The sequence below is a fragment of the Chondrus crispus genome, genomic scaffold (assembly GCF_000350225.1).
Source record: "Chondrus crispus Stackhouse genomic scaffold, scaffold_5, whole genome shotgun sequence".
In the NCBI taxonomy this organism is placed as follows: domain Eukaryota; phylum Rhodophyta; class Florideophyceae; order Gigartinales; family Gigartinaceae; genus Chondrus; species Chondrus crispus.
In genome coordinates this window covers 619,788-641,487 of record NW_005179334.1, presented here as the reverse complement: position 1 = coordinate 641,487, position 21,700 = coordinate 619,788, and the positions used below count along the sequence as shown (strand labels likewise).

The 21,700-nt window shown below is 49.4% G+C and overlaps 1 protein-coding gene across 1 annotated transcript; it reads left to right on the top strand.

Annotated features, from left to right (window-relative positions):
* The first annotated feature begins 19,145 nt into the window (after window positions 1–19,145).
* On the top strand, window positions 19,146–19,340 carry CHC_T00006705001 (hypothetical protein). The gene has a single exon (XM_005718841.1). It carries the CDS (start codon window positions 19,146–19,148, stop codon window positions 19,338–19,340), a length of 195 nt encoding a protein of 64 aa, XP_005718898.1.
* The last annotated feature ends 2,360 nt before the right edge of the window (window positions 19,341–21,700 follow it).

Sequence of the window (21,700 nt, the reverse complement as noted above, 5' to 3'; positions counted from 1 at the left end):
TCGTAAGTTGAAATGTTGAGAGGTGGAAGTGCTCTGTCTTTTTTTACTAGCAATGAAGTGTGGCATTACTTATAGGGGATGTAGGGCGGTAGGTAAATTGGGACATGTAAAGAATAACAGGAACTAATAAGGGAGGTTGACAAAGACTAAAGTCGACGGAGCTTGACTCAGAAGGATGCAGCAGGAATCACCAATCAATATATCATATTGATAGCAGTCCCCTCTTCAAGAGAGTCAAATGCCGGAATCCATAGCAGCCTTGACCAAGTCCTGATCTGAATAATCCTGTAGAAAGTTCTCCAGAATAGCTGGGACGCCTTCCTGCACATTTGCGAATGGCTCCCATGTCGGTTCTTCGTAGTCAAAATCTTGCCATTTCACATTAACTTCATAGACTTCAGACTGGGGATTGTATCGGAGTCCCAGAAGCTGTTCAACCTTATTCAGGTGCGCCTCATTGTGAGCGATTGAATCTAAAAGCTGCTCTGAAACATTGAAATGAGAATCTGAATAGAGCTTCAAACGAGAAGCATGCACAACATGCTTCGCATTCGTTAATAGGTTCCGGATCTCAAAAGTAGAATCAGATGCAGCCCGTGTCACGCGCCTGGGCCCTGTCCAATTGACGCGAAGCTTCTCACCGCCTTTGGAAGCTCGCTTGGCTACAAGAACAAAATCCCCAACATCGAAATTGACCTCTTGTACCTCAGTCTCTCGATTGTGAGACTTCACTGCTTGCTCACGCTTCCTAGTGCGTTTCTCGGACGCATCTTTGTGCATCGCGTCAACGGCGTTCATGAGGGAATCAATCTCCATCAAGCACTGTGCCTTCACTAGTTCCAGGGAATGTGCGTGTTCGACAACTGGTGGTACAAAAACGCTCAAGGGATTATCTGCTGGTCTTCCTGTCATTACTGTCACTGGAGCGCGATTGCCGAGAGATGGCCTGACAGAGTGGTTAAGCACACTTTGAACAATGTCAATGACCTCAGGCCACTCTGTTTCCTTGAGGCGAAATTCCGACAGCAGTGCTCTGCATCCACGAAGTACCTCTTTGCACACAGTTTCGACTGTCCCATTCGATTGAGGAGAATATGGAGTTGTGAAGTGGTGGTGAGAATGTAAGGCTCGATTAAGATCAGCCATAACCTTATTCTTAAAATGAGATCCGCGGTTGGACACCCAGAAGAGAGAGACCCCAAAAAGAGAAAACCATTTTCTCAGGGCGCGCACAGTGTTTGTGGCGTCTGCGGCGTCGCTTTCTTCTAGATGCACGAAGGATGATGCATCGTCTTTGATGATGAGGACATATACAGGTCTAGAGTTGCTCTCCCCGAGGTACAAATAATCGAAATGAATCAACTCGTTCGGAGTAGTGGAATGCATAGCATGTGAAAGTGGCCTGGGAATACGTTGGCCGCCAATTGTTACAAGGCAGTGCATACAAGTGTTGCAAAATGCTGTGATATCCGTCTTCATCTTTTTCCAGCAAAAGTGTGCTTTGATGTTTTCATATGTGGTGTCCACGCCTTGATGTCCGCTTCGCCCACAATGTCCAATGATGCAAATTCGTAGCTGAAGTTCCTTAGAACGAGATGGGATCCATACAGCATTTCTGTTGGTTCGATAAAGACCGTTCTTGATAGTCGACGGCGGTGTTTCCCCCCATTCAGAAATGCCTTTCTGCTGCTTGCGTTTGATGTCTGCTAGCTTTGGCCACGTGAAATCCGGGTCGAGGTCAGGTGCAATTGGTGCCTGAAAAAGAGCGCCAAGTGTCCCATGAATTGTATCACCAATTCGGCCGCCCCATCGAGATAAAAGATCCGCCCAGCAGTTGTCATCTCCGGATATATGGTTGATCGTATACCGGAAAGCGGAAAGTGGCATGGCCCATCGCTCGATTTTGTGGACTGTGTGCTTCGCTATTCGAGGGTTAACAATAACAGGGTGGAATATGAAAGTCAAGTTCTTATGGTTTGTGAATAAAATGAAGCCCTCTGGACGCAACAGCATGTAGTCGAGTCGAGTCACGGATGTCACGATGGCAAAAGCTTCTTTCTCAGGAGTGGACCAATGGAATGAAGACTTCTTGAAGGACCCGGAAAGAAATGCCAGTGGTTCATGGTGCTGGTTTTCGAAGTCCTCATCCAAATGGATTTTTGGAATTTGCGTTAATGTCCCAGCCCAGTGTGTTTCGGAGGCATCCGTGAAAAGGCAAAGAATTTTCTCTGGGTCTGGATGAGCGAGTATTACGGCGTTTCGAAGTGCCTCTTTAACCACCGTAAATGTCTGATCGTGATCTGAATTCCAGAATGTAGAATCAAGTGCTATTTTTGATGCCGCACGCTTTGTCTGTCCACCAACTTTGATGTACACTTGTTCGAGGACCTGGGACAAGGGTTCAATGATCCTGGAAAATTCGGGAATGGTGAAGCGCATCCAATTTGCCGCGCATACAAATTGTTGCAAATCACCACCAGTTTTGAGTCGAGGCATATTCACGATAGCCTCTAACCGTTTCGGGTTGAGTTTGATTCCATCTGCGCTTACTGTACGTCCACACCACGTGACCTCGCGCAGAAAAAGTTTGCACTTGGCTGCATGAAGCTTCAGGTTTCCCTTCCTACAAATTTCGAAAAAGACTCGGAGGGTGTCCAGCAGGTCTCTGCAATTTTTGTGGTGAAGGACAAGGTCGTCCAGCCATTGGAGAATGTTATCCCGTAACGATAGACATAGGTTTCCTACTGTACTCTGAAAGTAGGAAGTTGCATTCGTCTGCCCATGCATTACTCGCGTGGGTGTGAAGACGCCGTCAGGCGTAATAAAACTTTGGCATTCTTGCGATTCTGAGTCCAGCGGCATCTGCCAGTAGCCATGACATAAATCGATGATGGAAAAGCAGCAATCTCCTGCCAATTCGGAGGTTATCGACTCGAGATCAGGCATCGGCCAGGTGTGCGGAATTGTTTGACTGTTCACTGGTCGCAGGTCAACCGTGAATCTGAATTTATCCGGTCCATCCTTTGGTACAATTAGCGGTGCGCATGCCCATTCACTTGAATTGTTTCGTCGCACAAGCCCGAGAGACAGTAATTCGTCCACTTTCTTACGAAGAAATTTGGCTTGCGGTGGCGAGTATCGGCGGACTTTAACACGAATAGGAATGGCATCTGGCCTGAGGCGAATGCACATTGGCTGCAAACTGGCAGGCGGATCAGCCCCCAGCCTTGTTCTGAAAATATCCCTGTAGTCATAGACTAAGTCCTGTAATTCTTCGTGATACTCTTCTGGTAGGCCGCCCTGAATGGCTTCCTGAATTCGTTCTTTCAATTGTGAATCTGTGTCTGACTGTTGATCGATTCCAAATGAAATGTTAGAATCTTTGGAGACTGGGCCATCATCTGGAGTGTCCCCATAAAGAATTGGAGACTCATCAGGGGAACCGTTTTCCGAGTCGCTGTAAGAGGTACTGTCATCCGAAGAGAACCCTGAATTTACCTCCTCTGAATCAGTGGAGTTCTGGGTATGGGCGATAGACGTGTAACTGCGAAGTAGTATACGTGACAGACGTCCAGGAGTTTTTGGGGGAGTATCCTCTTTGGTGGAAAGTGCTGAAGAAAACCCAATGTTCGAAAAGTCTGCGTTGTGGAATTGATTTCGCACACGCTTCAGATGCTCGTCCAAATTAAATCCTATCGCCTGAAGAACTGTGCGAGCGATAAGAATATCGGGCATGTACTCCTTGAAAACAAGGAATTCCAAGTTGCGGAGACGGAGTGGTCCTTCTGGAGTATTGAGAGTAACAGAAACACGGACCTTTGTGTGGGCGCAATAAACTTGCGAATCTTCTTCCGCATTTGCTCCTATAGCCAGACTCATTCTGATTGGTTCGCGAAGGGTTAGAGTGTTAACATATACACCATCATCAGCGCACTGTTTGAAGTGTTGCTCGCTGAGATCAGAATGGTCCGCACCGTAATCGCCATTAACGATTACGTTTATACTGTCCGCCAATTTTGCGAAGTACCGTCCTGAACCTTGCAGCGCATGACATGCTTCCTGTGTTTGCGACAGAACGCTTAAACGTCCCTTTTCCGATCGAGTCTTGTAGAATTCTTTTAACAAAGAATATTTCTCCTCGTCTGTTGAAAGAGGGCAGTCCTTCACATAATGTCGTTTCTTACATTTGGAAACATTTAAACAAAAGGGTAACTCAATGACACCTCCCGTGTTTTCAGATCCGGCGCCGTTCGAACGTGAATCTGTAGAGTTGTTTGAACCTCTATTGCTGTTTCCTCGTGTGCCTTGGTTGCTTCGGCTGCCTCTGTTCCATTTCCGCGTGGAACCATATGTATCGTTTTTCAATTTGCCATTTCCGTTTCCTGACTTCGCAGAACCGTCTCTTGTCTTGTCTTGCTTTTCAGCACCAATCTTCGCAGTTACGGAATCAGAATCTCTCGTAGTCTGCCGAATGGATACAAATTCGTCGCATCGAACGGTTTGATTAACAACGTAGCGATAAAACTGCATCCAATCCTTTTTCAAATCATGCCTACTCAAGGAAAGGTCGTTTTCAATTTTTTCCTTGAGTGCAGGAGGCTTCAGCAGTGTGCAAATGTGTGCGGTGGCCTGTTTGGGATTTTTCTGAATGAGGTCTCCCCACCGTCGGACACGAAGAAAAGTTTTGTAGTCCATGAAGAGCGCTTTGATGCGGAGTTCAGGATTTTTTTCGTTGATGTTCATTCGAACAGATGACCGAATAGAATTATCCAGCTCGGTAGTTGTCAAAGTATCGAAGTTCACTGTCTCCTTCTCGTCCAGCCAATTTTTTAACTCCTCTTCAGAGAGTTCATCAACGGAGGTAACCCCGTCAAATTCGTCCAATTCTACACGCGATAGGAGAAGGTCTGGATCCAGCGAAGACTTGAGAGAAATTGCTGAAATGCTGCTACCAGTAGCTTGGGCATCATTGATGCGTAGCAAATATCGCTCACGCTCACGCAAAAAAGCATGGATGCTCTTCTGTCCAAGCCGACGTAGTTCCGGATGAGCAATGGGCGTAAATAGATGTTGACCCTGTAGCTGGGCCTGGCCGGAGTTTGAGTTCCCCGCCATGTTGAAAATTACAAGCAATCGTAGTGATCACTGTGGTCAGCTCGTAAGTTGAAATGTTGAGAGGTGGAAGTGCTCTGTCTTTTTTTTACTAGCAATGAAGTGTGGCATTACTTATAGGGGATGTAGGGCGGTAGGTAAATTGGGACATGTAAAGAATAACAGGAACTAATAAGGGAGGTTGACAAAGACTAAAGTTGACGGAGCTTGATTCAGAAGGATGCAGCAGGAATCACCAATCAATATATCATATTGATAGCAACGCGGCTCACAGAATAATGGAATCTGCTATACTATCATCAGTGACTCTCTACGTCTCAATAGACATACATCTATACAAACGAAGGCACGACATTGTTCTCAACAGAGGAGTACAAAATAGAAATGCCCGGCTGGAAAAAGAAAGTGTACAATTTAGTTGCATTGATCAAGCGCATCTTGCTCAGTACGAAACACCCTCGGGTTCAGATAACGAGGGAAGCCGGGTTAGAATATCTACTAAAGGGCAGATAGTTTGCTAGTACAGTAGGACTATAGTGGCACTTTGCCAACACCTACCTGTTCCCATTTTAGGCAACATTTCCCTACAGGCATGGCATCTTGCCAGTTGCCATTTTAGGCATCATTACGGATATGGTTTTTAGTTTATCCTTTTTTCTCTCTCCCTCGTATACTTAAGACAAAGTCAGATCTTCATACAATAAAGAGGAGGCAGAGAACTTCACTCTCCCTTCACACTTTCTCGTGCAGGCACCACAGTGATCACTACGTAAGCAGGTTTGTCTACCTGACTGCACACGTCACACTTTTATTCCCACCATGGCTGAAGGCCCGAAAGGTGGGCATCATCTTTTTACTCCCATGTCACATCCGGAGCTACGTCAACTCGGTCAGAAAAGCATTCATCTTTTCCTTCGAGAAAGGGAAAGCTACTTGCTTCGAATCATGGATGCCCAAATTAGTGGGGCATCCATCGATCCTATTACCCTCAGGGCTTCAATTGATAACGATTTACTCACTTCACTTATTGAACTGGAGGAGTTCGGAGCCGCTGTCACTAGTTTCGAGGCACTTACCGATGTCCAGCTACAGGAATGGCTAGAGGAAAACCAGGGTGATTCTCTGGACAAGTTGACTCTGGACCAGTTGGCAAACGTTGTGCGCGCAAACGTACGTATGAGCGTCAGTGAACCTAACGCCAGGCTACGAATCGTCAGGCTCTTCTCGGACTACAAAAGTCTACTACGTGTGCGTAAATGGGATAAGCTTCTGACGGAAAATCCCAAAGTCGCAGTTGCACACATCTGCGAGCTTCTCAAGCCCGAGCCCCTCAAGGTCAAGATTGAGAACGATCTTCAACTCTCGCAGCGCGATCTTCGCAAGAACTGGAAAGCTTTTTACCAGTACGTCGTCAAGCAAGCCATTTTTTGTGACTCCTTTGTTCCAATTCGCCGACATGGATAAATAAAACCTTCGGAGTTAGGCCGCCAGTCATTGTCCAGTTCTCTGTCACGCTCTGGTATTCCGTCCTCCTCTTTATCCTCTACAACGATTAATCGCTCAGCTTTGGCTTTGAACTCGACCTCTTCCGCAATCCATGGCTCGCGCAGTGCTAGGCCAACAACAAGCAGTCCCACAGCAACAAATCTGTTTCAAACCGGGAGCCTCCCCGGTGTCTCAACAGATCCGTCTGCAATGGGTACCATTATGTGAAAGATTGTCCTAAGACTGACGAGGAACAGAAGAGGGCATTACTCAAAGCATTCCATGAGTCACGCCGTGCAGAACGGGGCCTTCGCACCGTCAACAGCAGCGCGATCGTCGATGACAGTGAGCGCCGCCCCCTTATTGCAGGTTCTGGTAGCCGTGCAGAACGGGGCCTTCGCGCCCTCAAAAGCAGCGCGATCGTTGATGACAGTTAGCGCATTCCCCCAATTGCAGGTTCCGGTCGATACCAAGCAATGCTCGCAGACACTATTTCAATTACTATTAATTGTGACTACGGAGCTGAGCACTGCGCCCTCTCCCAGGATCATCTTTCACGCTGTGCTGACAAGGGAATTTTCGTCCCAGTCCTCCCGCTTCGATCACCGATTTCAATGAGCCTGGCAATGGGGGACCGTTTCGATCCCGACGCTAGAATCGTAGTGGCAAAGTCCAAGGCTCGCATCTCGACGACCCTTCAGGTCCCTACGGGTCCTCTACGCCTTCGCAACCTGGAGTATCTCGTTTTTGATGAACCCATGGATGAGGTTATTCTGGCTCGTCCGATTCTTCAAACAATAGGTTTTGATCTGGATAAGCATCTCGCTGACGTGCGTGAAAAGTACCATGACACTGACTTCGCGCACATTGGCTTCTCCCCAGCCGTCTTCGACACAGCCGTTGAGACACCTCCATGCAAGCCCAGTCGCTTGTCCAAGTTACTGCTCCATTGCACAGAACAAAATTCTGCTGAATCTCAATCCCATTCCCAGACACCAGCGGCTTGCTTCTACGAAGATTGCCAGGCGGACATAGAAGACAACGAAATTGAAGAGGACGTTCTGACAGGCGTACAAGACGACACGGAGGTCTTGATTGATCTTCACCAGCTGCTCTCCGAGGCCGCTGAACAAGGTCTTCCAGAGTCTTTGTCTGAACAGCTTGGCTCACTCGTTTTGGAATACTCGGATATTTTCAGAAACAAGATGGGGTCCGATAGCCCTGCCAAAGTTGCTCCCATGATTATTCCGCTACGTGAAAATTTTAGGCCTGTCAGGGTCAAACTCCGTCGATACTCCCCATCTCAGACCGCTTTTCTTCGCAAGAAGGTGAATGAGCTGCTCCAACTTGGTATAATCTACCGCAATCCGAACAGTCGTTGGGCTTCCGCTCCGCTAATTGTCCCAAAACCAGGACCGGAGCAATTCCGCTTCACAGTGGACTTACGCCCTGTCAACGCACAAACGAAGCCTATTGTCTGGCCAATGCCGCACATCGACAGTGTCTTGTCACAGATTCGTGCCACGACATGCTACGCGTGCTTGGACTTTTGTCATGGCTACTGGCAGCTTCCTTTGGAAGCTGAGTCTCAGGAATGCTAAAGTTTTATCTGTCCTGATGGGGTGTATTCGCCGACACGCGTGTTGCATGGACAGATCAATGCCGTAGCCTACTTCCAAAGTAGTATCCAGGACGTGTTCTCGCTACTTCGAGAACGCCTTCTTCAATGGTTGGACGATATTCTAGCGCACGCTCGTACTGAGGCCGAGCTACTGCACGTGTTGGAGCAGTTTTTTGCTCTCTGTAGGCAATATGGTTTGAAACTACACTCTAGAAAGTGTCGTCTTTTTCTTCGTCAGGTCAATTGATGCGGTAGACTTATAAGCCGTCACGGAGTCCGTCTGGATCCCCGTCGTCTGTCCGCTCTACTCGCAATTACAGAGCCCACAAACGGTGCCGAATTGCAGCAGTTTGTCTGCGCTGCGAACTGGATGCGGTCCTCCATTCCACAATTTAATCAACTGATTGAACTCCTCGCGTCGCTATTGGAAGAAGGGTATGATAAGGCCGGCAAACGCACACGCAAATGTGCCCAGAAAATTGCTTTGCACCGCACCTCTTGGAATACTGACCACCTATCCTGTTTCCGCTCGGTCAAACAAGCACTACATGACGTAGCCACTCTTGCGCATCCCGATGACTCAAAAATATTGTGTCTTTCTACAGACGCTTCCGATAAGCATTGGGCAGCGGTACTCACACAGATCCCTTCTGAAGACAAGGATCTTCCTTGTGTTGATCAACGTCACGAACCGCTTTCTTTCTTGTCTGGTTCGTTCCGCAAAAGCGCTGCTAGCTGATCTACTCCTGAAAAAGAAGGCTTTGCGATTGTCGAGTCGGTCACGCGCTTGGACTACATCCTGCTTCGACCCTCGGGCTTTTGGCTTTTTACAGACCACAAGAATTTGACTTTCATTTTCAACCCGTTCACCGTCACTCCAAACATTGCGAAACACGTGGCCAGCAAAATAGAACGATGGTCAATGAAGCTCGCGGCTTTCCGCTACAACATCATGCACATTGCTGGAGACGACAATGTTTGGGCCGACCTTCTATCTCGCTGGGGCGCCACGGATTTTGTACGTCTCCCTCCCAAATTGGCGTCCCTGATGCGTGCGCCTGTCGCCCCGCACCTCCAACCAGATCTCACATGGCCGACCCACCATGATCTTGCAGAAGTCCAACGTTTGGCTAGCAATTCTCCTCCTGATGAGGCTGGGGAAATTCCCCCCTCTGGGAAAAACTCTCATGGACTACGAGTCTACCGTTCAGGGTTGATTTGGATTCCAGTCACAGCCACTCAAATGCAGCTTAGACTATGCATAATTGGTCATTGTGGCCGTGGTGGTCATCGCGGTACTGATGCAACTTTTGCCAATGTGCACGGCTACTTTTTCTGGGAGCATATGCGGACCGACATCTCCGTTTTTTGCAACACTTGTTTGCACTGTTCGTCTACTATCGGGGGCCTTAGCATCCCTCGCACACTCTCGCACGCGCTTCATGCTGAAAAACCCAACGAGCTGATACATTTCGACTTCCTATATCTTGGCGACAGTATCACCAATGTCACCTACTGTCTTATCATAAAGGATGACGCCTCATCCTTTGTTTGGCTTGAACCGTGTGCTACGGATGACGCAGAAGCTGTTGTGGATGTCTTACTACGTTGGTTTGCCTCTTTCGGTGTTGTGCTCACCTGGGTATCGGACCAAGGCTCTCATGTCAAGAACCAGACAATGTCTCTGCTCAATCGAGAGCTCCATGCCTTTCACCACTTTACAACTCCTTATCACCCACAGTCCAATGGAACTGTAGTATCTATGTGCAAGGAGGTTCTAGGCGCAGCCAGGGCGTTGATTTCTGAGTTCCGTCTCAAGCTTGTGGAATGGCCATCCGTTATTCGTCTGGTTCAAAGCATTCTTAATCACTCGACTCGCCCAAGCCTGGGAAACCGCGCCCCCGTCACTGTATTCACGGGTCTACCGGCTGACAACCCTCTGCAAACACTTTTACCACCAGCCCCAGCCACTCCAGTCTCCTTGGATTTTGTGAAAGCTCGGAAGCTAGTTCACACTGATTCCTTGATCAAAGCCCTAGACGAACTTCATCGTAATGTTTCTGAAACAAGGACCCGCAAGCGTCAACAGGCACTTGAAAGTCACAACAAACGCACGGGTGTTCGCGAAGTCAATTTCGATGTCGGCGACTTTGTTCTCGTCGCCGACTCCGAGGGTAAGTCGGGTAACAAGCTCAGAGTACGCTGGAAAGGTCCTCGCCGTGTTGTACGCTACGCTGTGAGTCCGCTCTGGTGTACGAAGTCGAGGATCTGCTGGATGCCTCGCATGCTTTGGTTCATGTTAGTCGTCTGAAGTTCTATACCGACTCCACACTCGAGTTATCTGAAATCCTTTTGGACACAATAGATCACAAAGACCCGCACTACAATACAGTGACGAAAATTCTAGGTTTACGCTTCAACGCCGAGACGAAGCAGTTCGAAGTCAAGTGCAAATGGAGGGTCTTTACACGTGAGCAGCCAACGTGGGAACCTTTTGTTACCATACGAAAGGATATCCCAGAGATGCTCGAGCAGTTCCTTCAAAGCTTTGCAAATCAGGAACTAGCAGCAGCAGCTCGTGAAAGCAAAGCTGCTTCTTGGAAGAGGGGACTATGGTGGCACTTTGCCACCACCTACCTGTTCCCATTTTAGGCAACATTTCTCTACAGGCATGGCATCTTGCCAGTTGCCATTTTAGGCATCATTACGGATATGGTTTTTAGTTTATCCTTTTTTCTCTCTCCCTCGTATACTTAAGACGAAGTCAGATCTTCATACAATAAAGAGGAGGCAGAGAACTTCACTCTCCCTTCACACTTTCTCGTGCAGGCACCACAAGGACAAAGGTAACTGTTGCTAGCAATCGCAGAGTGCTCTCTGGGGCCCTGCAAGGGCTCCTGGCTCAAAGGAGAAAAACGGAGAGGCTGATGCCTTTTTACTGAGGTGCATTGGGTCTATTCTCTTATACCAGACGGGTACCATATCGGTCCCGGGGATGGAGCCGTAGGGGGCTGGTAGGTACCGAATTTGGCAATACTGTAGCCAAATTCCAGACGTCCACCGCAAAATGGCAGCAGACAGCAGACTGCTACAGTAACCAAGAAGAAAAATAACAACCAACCATTCCTTCAAACGTTTATCGCCCAACCTCACAACACCTCGTTTATATATCTCTAGCGGCATTTCCGTCGCTCTACTTAAAGATAGTGTCCTTTACAATAAACCAAGAGGGCAAAGCACCTCCACCTTCACCTTTACAGACATTGCCCGCCGACTGTGCAACAATCATCCATGTTATTACGTTACGCGACCGCGCATTACTCATGTTTGCGCCATGCGTAAGTAGGGCCGTTGGGCTTCTCGTGGCCAAATATGTGCACACGTGTCATCTTTCACGCAACTTCGGGAAGGCATGCAGTATACTCCAGGTGGCAATATATATTGCCACCTGGAGTATAGTGCATTTCATCTGGGGCCACCATACATATCATGATGATATGTATGCTGGCCCCAGATGAAATCCCCGCGGTGTACCCATATGGCATGTTTATTGCTTGTTTGCGTTACCCTGAAGTATTGCCCTATTCTGGATGGCCAGATATAGAGCACAATTTATCCTGTGACTTACTTTTGCGTAACAAACTCTCTACAATACGAGAACGTCGTTTCCGTTTTTCTCCCCCCTTTCTTCGTATCCGATACTTTTGTGAACAACATAGCACAGCGTATGCACCAAACAACATTCAATCCTTTAGTGCTTCACGTATCTTCTACCCTTCCTGTCGCCTGGAGAAATTTTCGGTCTTCTGAGGGCCTAGTTCTCTAGGAGACAAATGACCTCATATGAGGTCACTTTCAACTTATTTTTTCTTGACTTGCGCCAGCTCAACAAGATGGAAAAAGATACTCTCGCCACCGCAGTTGACTTCTGCGTTGCGGAAGGGTGGAGTTTAGTGAGATCTGCACGTCTTTTCCAGCCATTTTTAAAATGCCCAAAAAGGGAGCCTTTTTGACCAACCTCAAAACGTTTTATGTTGATATCTTCGAAACCAAAACGCCTGTTTAAAATTCAACTGATCATTGAAACTTCATTAGAATCTGTCGTTTGACGCACCATGTCTGTACTTTGTTGGGAGCAACCACAAGGGGCGACATAATAGATAACTTACGAGGTTTTTATTGATTCAGAGAGATACATACATTGCTGGACTACAGCACCGACAGCAATGAATCATATATGGATCCCAAGTGTAACGGCAGAGGGAGAATAACGCCATGCCACTCGATCCAGCTGCAGACGGGTAGCATAAGAAGCAAACGGATAGCTGGAAGGCATTTCGGGCAACTGGACAGTGCTACGAGGCTCTGGAACGGAAAAGCAAATTGCATGGATATCGGATATATATGGTTTTTGGGTAACTCTACAAAAAACACTTAGCGGTAGATCCCCCCCGAGAATTCCTCTGTACTCAGTCACCAAGTAGGCCTGAGTGCGGTAGGAACAAGGAGGTGAACGGTAAACTCTATCAGTCCAAACATTGGCAGTGAATCAAAGCACAGCAGAACAGTATTCCCCCTTTCGACTGCGTTTAGGTTTTTCGTCAGGTTCGACAATAGTCTGAACATCATTCCGGAATAGGTCAGCTGTCCTTGTCGGACTCAAAGGTTTTTTGACGATGATCGAGGGACGCAATAGTGCCGGGAATCAAGAACTGGAAGCTTTGCTATTTACTGCGGTCACCGAGCTACAATGGACGCCGGATGAAGGGGATGACAAACAGGTATACGTTCGGTCCTGGTTAGAGTCACTCATCCAGGATAATATCGCCGGGGACGACATCCACGAACGCTACGTGGAACTTTTACCATCAGAGACGTTCTTCTCACCCAACACGCTGAACAGCGCCAACGCCCCTAGGATGTTCAAAGAAGTGAGGGACGTAATCCACGGACGTGGGGGCCTTATAGCAAAACGCCGCGGCTTGACGATTAAAAAAGCACTGGCCGACTACTACGGGGACCCGCAGGCTACAAAAGATGCAATCGACATGGCCCGTGAGCTCGTAGCAAGGGCCACGCCGTCACTCAGGGCAGAACGACAAGCCCGTGAAGGCACACCATCATCAGAAACCAACATGGAGGGTATGCACAGGAATGATTTGGAACACATCCCTGCATACGCTGACATGAGAGCCCCAGGGCTAAGGCCTCGAGAAGAAACGTTGCCGCAGGTTCTTGAAAACAGATTCCTCGGTCATGGTTACGACGCAGGTGGAGAGATCAACGCACAAACCAGAAGACACAACCAGTACACGCCCGGGCCGGAAAACCATGCAGCAAACGCCCCATATACGCAGGGGCCCAGGGATCAGTCAACAGTACCAAGCAGGTGGAACTCGCGTGAAGACAGTAGAAATAATGTTGGTCAGCAAAAAGGTCCACTTTCTGCGCACGCAATTTCGGTCTTGAGCAGGTTAGCTACGCGATTTAAAGATAGAGCCGACAAGTATGCCGGCAATGAAGGGGAAAACTGGGAGGACGTGTACTCTTCCTACATAAACTGTGCAGATCAATGGGGTGTACCGGAAGGCGCAGCATTAAGGAACATCGAGACCATTCTGCACGGAGAGGCCAAGACCTACTACAAAAGGAAGGTTCGGGCCAACGCCAACTACTTCCAAACATGTGATGAAGTCAATAAGTTCATACTTGATACGTTTCACGGCCGCGAAGCCCAAGAGGCTACAATTGAGCACCTAGACTCGTTGTCTATGTACGAGCAAGCTCAAAGACAAGGATCACTAGTAGCAGGGCTAAGGGCAGTTAGAGACGAGATAATCAAGCATGTTAATCTGGTGCCAAAGGGCACACAGACGGACCTCGATCAGAAGCGTTGGCTAAAGAACGCGGTCAGACAGTATCGATGGGCACGACCTACGACGGCGAGAGCCCATGACATGGACTTTGCGCGAATGTACGCCACGCTACGCTCGCAGGCAATAGAAGAGGAGAGGGCCATGGAAAATAGAAGCGAAAGAGGCCGATACCGTAGTAAGGTTGGGGACAAGTCACTCGGCCGAAGGATACTGTTTGGGGACATGTACGGACGCGATATTTCAAACCCTAGACACACGCCGAAGCCAGGAGACGGTCAGTTTCGAGGAAATTGCTACGGCTGTGGTAAGCGGGGGTACAGAAGGGCGGATTGTCCAGACTGTAAGCGGGACGGACGTACCTTTGAGCCGGATAGAAAAAAGGCACTCAAGGCCATCCACGAAGTGACGGAAATGAAAGAAGTACTGTTGGTAATGGGCGAGTTGCAAGACCAGTACGGAGACCGCTTCGAAGATCTGCTGGGAATGGCAAGAGGAGAATCAGGAAGTCAGGAAGAAGCTGGAGAGCAAGACATCGGGCTTGCGATAGAAGATGATCAGCGTCACGAAGGGACATATGGAGAGGAGCACGACGACGAGAAGGAGGGAGGTTTCATTGAGCAATTTCATATTCACATGACGGATATCATATCAACAACCAATGATATCGCGACAAGTACCCATCAGCAGTCACGTGATCTAGATGAGATTCCGATCCATGAGACAGAACACTCGGACGACGACAAGACCTTCAGAGGGGCCTGTCTTGACACCGGAGCGACAACATCAGTATGCGGACTCAATCAAGCAAAAGCGTACGCTTCCTTCGCTGGTTTCAAGTACAAACCTAAGAAATCGAACAAGGTTTTTGTTTCGGTGGAAATCGGGCTCGAAGCATGGGAACCATAGTGATCAGGATCCCCATACCTGGGAACTTGTACGTCGAACTTAAGGTAGCTGTTGTCGAGCACGATATCCCTCTCTTGATAGGGCTGGACGCCCTGGATCGATTCGGTCTGTACGTTAACAATGTGCAAGACATGCTGGTACACGACAATTCCCGGTGGACCATACCGCTGGAAAGGAAAAAAGGGCATCTTTACTACACATGGGGAGAAGACGAGGTATTGTTTACAGTATCCGAGCTGAAGAGAATGCATCAGGGATTTTATCATCCCTCTGCGGAGAAGCTGTTCAACCTGATCAGGCGGGCCGATCCTCGAGACGCCACAACAGAAACGAGAAAGATCCTGAACAACATCTCACAGCAATGTAGCAACTGCCAGCTGCATGCGCCGAGGCCGCTACGGTTCACTGCAACAATCCCCGAGAGCATAGTTTTTAACCGAATGGCAATTCTCGACCTCATGTGGATACAGAACCAACCTTTGCTACACGTCGTCGATCACGACACTCATTACTCAGCCGCTAGATTCTTGCGAGGCGAATCAACCAAGGACGTGTGGGAAACATTTTTGCATTGCTGGGTGACAATGTATGTGGGCCTTCCAGACATACTGAAGGCGGACTTGGGCTCTGTTTTCACAAGCAAACGGTGGAACGAGTACGCAGAAAACGCCGGCGTCGTCGTGGAAATCTCTTCTGTGGAAAACTCTAACGCGTTGGGGGCTGGAGAGCGTTACCATGATCCCCTCAGACGGATCTATCTCAAGGTGAAGCATGACCACCCCGGCTACACGAAGGAGTTAATACTCTCCATCTCTAACAAGGCGATGAACGATACTTGCGGCCCGGAAGGACTCGTCCCGACCATTTTGGTATTTGGTGCAATTCCAAAGATCGCAGCACAGCCAAGTGGACAACCAACGCAAGAGCAGCGCATGAATCTCATGCAGACTGCACGGGCAGAGATGGAAAAAATCACAGCCAGGCTAAGGATGAAGACAATCCTCAAGAAGAGGACACCTAGTTCATCTCATGCGACCGTTTCAGAAGGAGATCCAGTACTCGTATGGCGCAAAAGAGGGAAACACTCCCTCTGGACTGGCCCATTTGAAGTTATCGCGGTTCATGGCAAGATCATCACGATCTCAGAGGACAATGGCAGAGCGAGAGATTTTAATGCATCTTGCGTAAAGATATATCTCGAAGACGACCACGACTTGCACGCCAACAGTGCAAGCATTTCAAGAGAGGAATCGTCGTTATCCGAAGAGAGCTCAACTGGGACGGAGTCAGCTTCAGACAAAGACGACGGTTGGGAACGAGATCCAGACTGGGATATTGAGGAGGATAACATCTTCTACGATTTTAACTCCGCCGGAGATCAAGGCGTCTACTTAACAGAGACCCTACCGATCAACGACGTCAGAGGTAGAGAGGAAAGATTCATGTGTGCGAAAAAGAAGGAGCTTGAGGGGCTAGAGAAGATGGGAACTTGGAAAAGGGTAGCCTCCAAGGATATGCCGGAGGGTGCAAATCTGCTTGGCACACGATTCGCGCTCGCAATCAAAAACGCAGGAACCCCTGAAGAAAACCCAAGGCACGGCTAGTCGTACAGGGCCATACAGATCGGGACAAGTTTAACGTAATCCACGACTCAACGGCACTGCACCAAAGGTCAATTCGGATAATTGTGTCAATGGCGGCATCAGAGAAGTTCAAGATTTGGTCGCATGACATCACCCAGGCATACCTACAATCTGAATTCCCTCTGAAGCGCGAAGTGTACCTTCGCCCACCACCCGAACTGAAACTTGCCAAGGACCGCGTACTGAAGCTGATCAAACCCCTCTACGGGCTATCCGAGAGCGGCGACTACTGGGGATCGACCAGCAGCAGACACCACACTCTTGATCTAGGTATGCGACAGACCTGCGGCGATCTTAGTCTGTACTATCGGACGAAAGGTGGAAAATTGATCGGATTGTCGGGGGTAAGAGTTGACGACACATTACAGTGCGGAGATCAACATTTTTGGGAAGAGACGAACGCACAATGCATATGTTCAAGAGCACAGAGCGAGTTCAACAGAACATAAATTTCTGCGGGATACACGTAGACGTCAACGAGGGGCCGGGCAGCGGTTTTGTAATGTCTCAAAGAGACTACGTCATTAAGCTGACTCCGCTAGTTACGCACGCCGACTACTCGCAGTTCAGAAGCATGAGAGCCAAGCTAGCTTGGCTGACCAACACACGGCCAGATATTGCCTGTGCCGTTGCGAAGCTGACTCAGGTGAGAGAGGGAGAGTTCAATCTTGAGGCGATCAAGGAAGCTAACTCAGTCGTGAAGCATGTGAGGAAGGACAAGAATCTAGGGATAGTGCACCCCCATCTCGACCCGGAATCGACAGAGATAATCGCTTTCTCCGACGCCGCCCTTGGGAACAACCGGGACCTATCCAGTCAGATTGGCTACGTTATCATACTTCGCGATCGCTATGGGGCAGCCAACATCCTTGAATACTCGAGCAAGAAATGCAGGAGAGTAACGCACTCCTCACTCGCGGGGGAAATTATGGGGTTTTCATTCGCATTCGATGCGGCTTTTATCATAAAGCATGACCTCGAGGAAATTACCACGCGAACGTTTCCGTTGAAAATGATGACGGATAGCCGCGCACTCCTCGATATGGTCACTCGAAACTCATACTCCACTGAGAGGCGCCTTATGATAGATATGGCAGCTATCCGTCAATCATATCAGCGCCGTGAAATCGATGGGATCGCTCATATACCGGGGCCAACCAACCCCGCAGACGCTATGACAAAGGTGGGCCAGAATGGCGTGTTGGCAAATTTGATGCAAGGAAGGCTGACAATGGAGCCAAGGCAGTGGGTCACTCGCACGCAGGATTAGGGATAGGAGCAATGGCGTCTGAGATGGTGTGCAAAAAAAACATCAGGGCATTGCAGGCCTGGAGATTGAGTTGAGCACGAGACTATGAAAGGCATCGCCGTCTCGACCAGCCCGGTATGAGGCGTTATGCTACGACCCGTGAGGGGTTTTTGACGTGACATTGCTTGTTAAGACTCAAAAGGACTCAGGGGGCAGGATAAAAAAAGGAAAACATGCAACATTTTTCTTATAGGAAAGCAAAACCGGCAGAGCAAAAACGGTACACAGCAGTGTCAACTGTCTTAAGGATCTCGGACATAAAAAAATGGGGTGTGTCGTTTGACGCACCATGTCTGTACTTTGTTGGGAGCAACCACAAGGGGCGACATAATAGATAACTTACGAGGTTTTTATTGATTCAGGGAGATACATACATTGCTGGACTACAGTACCGACAGCAATGAATCATATGTGGATCCCAAGTGTAACGGCAGAGGGAGAATAACGCCATGCCACTCGATCCAGCTGCAGACGGGTAGCATAAGAAGCAAACGGATAGCTGGAAGGCATTTCGGGCAACTGGACAGTGCTTCGAGGCTCTGGAACGGAAAAGCAAATTGCATGGATATCGGATATATAAGGCTTTTAGGTAACTCTACAAAAACACTTAGCGGTAGATCCCCCCCCGAGAATTCCTCTGTACTCAGTCACCAAGTAGGCCTGAGTGCGGTAGGAACAAGGAGGTGAACGGTAAACTCTATCAGTCCAAACATTGGCAGTGAATCAAAGCACAGCAGAACAGTATTCCCCCTTTCGACTGCGTTTAGGTTTTTCGTCAGGTTCGACAATAGTCTGAACATCAGAATCTTAGTCTCTCTGCGCATTGACAACCGCCATCCCAATGTTTTGCAAGATGTTATTGCCGAGGGCGTATATGTTAAAGAAATGGTGTCCAAACTGACTTTTTGAAGTTTCGATTCAATTTATATATATTTTGCAAAAACAAGCTGGCCTCGAGGTCAAATTGAAGGTCGTCCTAGACACACATAATAAGTATAGCATGACGAAACACTAAATAAGCCGCACGTAGTACCCTAGGGTAGGACACCGCCGTTGTGGATTTTATCGGCTGTCTATAACTATATATATGGTATAACTATAATTGTGCCTCGTCATGGTGCGTTGTTAAGTGGGCAAAAGGTTTAATTTCTCCTACCATTCTAGTGTCTAGACGACAAGCAATTTGACCTCATATGAGGTCAGTCATGGCCTCATATGAGGCCAGCTTTTTTTTTGCAAAAATATATAAATTAAATCGAAACTTTAAAACATTCAGTTTGGACACCATTTCTTTAACGTATACGCGCTCGGCAATAACATCTTGCAAAACATTGGGATGGCGGTTGTCAATGCACCGAGAGACTAAGAATCTAATGAACTATCAATGATGAGTTGACTTTTTAAACAGGCGTTTTGGTTTCGAAGATATCAACATAAAACGTTTTGAGGTTGGTCAAAAAAGGCTCCTTTTTGGGCATTTTAAAAATGGCTGGAGAAGACATGCAGATCTCACCAAACTCCACCCTTCCACAACGCAGAAGTCAACTGCCGTGTTGAGAGTATCTTTTTTCCGTCTTGTTGTGCTAGCACAAGTCGAGAAAAATAAGTTGAAAAGTGACCTCATATGAGGTCAAATGGCCTCATATGAGGTCATTTGTCACCTAGACACTAGAGGTCTCATACCTTAAAACCCACGAACCCCTCTTACGCCTGGCCGTACAGTCTAATACCGTCGGTCAAAACAGTGAGGCTGCGGTCGTCGCTATTCACCGCTACTATCGTTATTCTTGTACAGTACATGTATATTCAACGTTAATATGTGTGAAAAGTGTACGTTGTGGTGGGCAAGTGCGGAAAAAAAGAAAAGGGATGGAGAGATGAACAGGGATGCATCAAGCTATTTTCAATGTGCTGTCGCGAGTAGATTGGAGACCGGCATCTCGGGTGCTGCTGGGTACGTTTCAAGGTTGGGAATGAAGGCGCAGGTTATCTGTCTTTGCGTTTTCTGACTGCGATCTACTTGCAAGTGTACTTTACCTGTCGCAGCTTTATTTCCACGGTGTATTTCCGCTAGAGCATTAATCCTTGTCCTCTCACATTCTCTGCACTTTTGGCACGTCCAACATCTCCAGTATCCATGTACCAAGATCATGGAGTTCCAAGGATGGTATCGAGTACTAACAGTGTCCACCGGCCATGGAGGTGGCCACTCCATTTTCCTTCTCATGACCTGGGGTTGTATCTTCATGCGTCTCTGTCAATCTGGTCCCGAGACAAACAACGAGACCGTTTTAATTGGCCGTGCAGCAGCCAAAGACCGAAAAAGGTGCCTCCTCTGGGCATGGAAGTGTGATGATTCCTTCATACGGCTTGCAGTCATTCAAGTTGAAAGGGTTGAATGATTCAACCCTCCGGTCGTTGGCCAGCTGTCCCTCCCCTTGGCTAGCGGTACCCGCATGGCATGCAGAGCTACAGCCAGCGGACGGCTGATTGGAGCAGGACCCGCCGCCCGGTACACGCCCTCTCGAAAGCGGCGCAAAGCGTCATGTGACGCCTGCGCCGCTTTCGAGAGGGCGACTGTTCACAGTCCACATGAACAGTCTCGCTTGCGTATATCTCGTTTACGTATACTGTAAAGTTTATCTCGTCGCACCTGCCGCGCCCTCTGAAATCCATGCCGCATGCCACGCACGTACCGAGCCGCAGGCCAAATTTTACGCAGCGGCTCAGCGCGGGCGTCCAAACGTAGCAGGCGCGCGGAGCCCCGCGCCGCGCCGCCGCGGCTTTCGCGCCCCCTCGCGCCCCCTCGCGCCCCCTCGCGCCCCCTCCCGCCGCCGCGCGAGCCGCCGCGTGAGAAAAGCATGACGTCACGCGCCGCCCGCCGCATGGCAAACGCAACAACCGCCCGCCCGCCCGGATGATGAGCTTGGCGCCGCATGGACACGCCCGTGGCCCGCCCACACGCGGCCTCCGCATCCGTCCTATCTAAACGCGCCCCGCATTCATATCTCGACTTGCACAGCGCTTGCTGCGCTTGTCGCACCGTCGCGATCAAAAGGTAGCGTCTGGGTCGCCGAGCTCACGGCACGAGAGAGCTCGGCTACTGCGACATGTATGATGTAGATCGCCGAGCTCACTGACCCGAGTAAGCTCGGCTACTGCTCCATACACAGCAACGGTACCGTTGCGGTGCCGTACCCTCCTCGTCCTTGGGGGCCAGAGGGAGTAAAGACGGTAAACGCACAGCATGCTGCGCGTCTCTGTCCACTCCACTCGGTTTATCCGCTCGCCCCAATATCCCCTCCCGATAGTTTCAGTCTCCCGTTAGCTCGACGCCACTACCCCGCACCACACCCAGATCTCGCCCGGGGCCCGGGGCCCGGGCCCGCACAAGGCGCATGTACCGCCGCGCCCCCGCCTCGCCCAAATCAGGGTCACCCCGCATATGCCATCTGCCAAATCCGCCTGCACCCCGCGCCATATAAACCGCGCCCCCACGCGCACCTACCCCCCGCATCCCCGCCCCATCCGCCTCGCCCCGCACCACCATGGCTCCCACCGCCCTCGTCTCCCTGCTACTGCTGCTACCGCTGGCCCTAGCGCAGCTCCCGCCGCCCATCTCCATAGGAGACCTGACGTGCCAGGTGGGCGGCTTCGCCCCCCCCCGCCCGTGCGCGTCGGGCACCTGCGTCCTCACCTCCTTCGGGAACCCTGCCGTGGACCTTCCGCGCAGCGGCATCTGCCGCTC

What these genes read in the sequence shown, in the direction of transcription:
- CHC_T00006705001 (XM_005718841.1), top strand. Translation starts at nt 19,146, where the DNA reads ATGAGGTCAGTCATGGCCTCATATGAGGCCAGCTTTTTTTTTGCAAAA.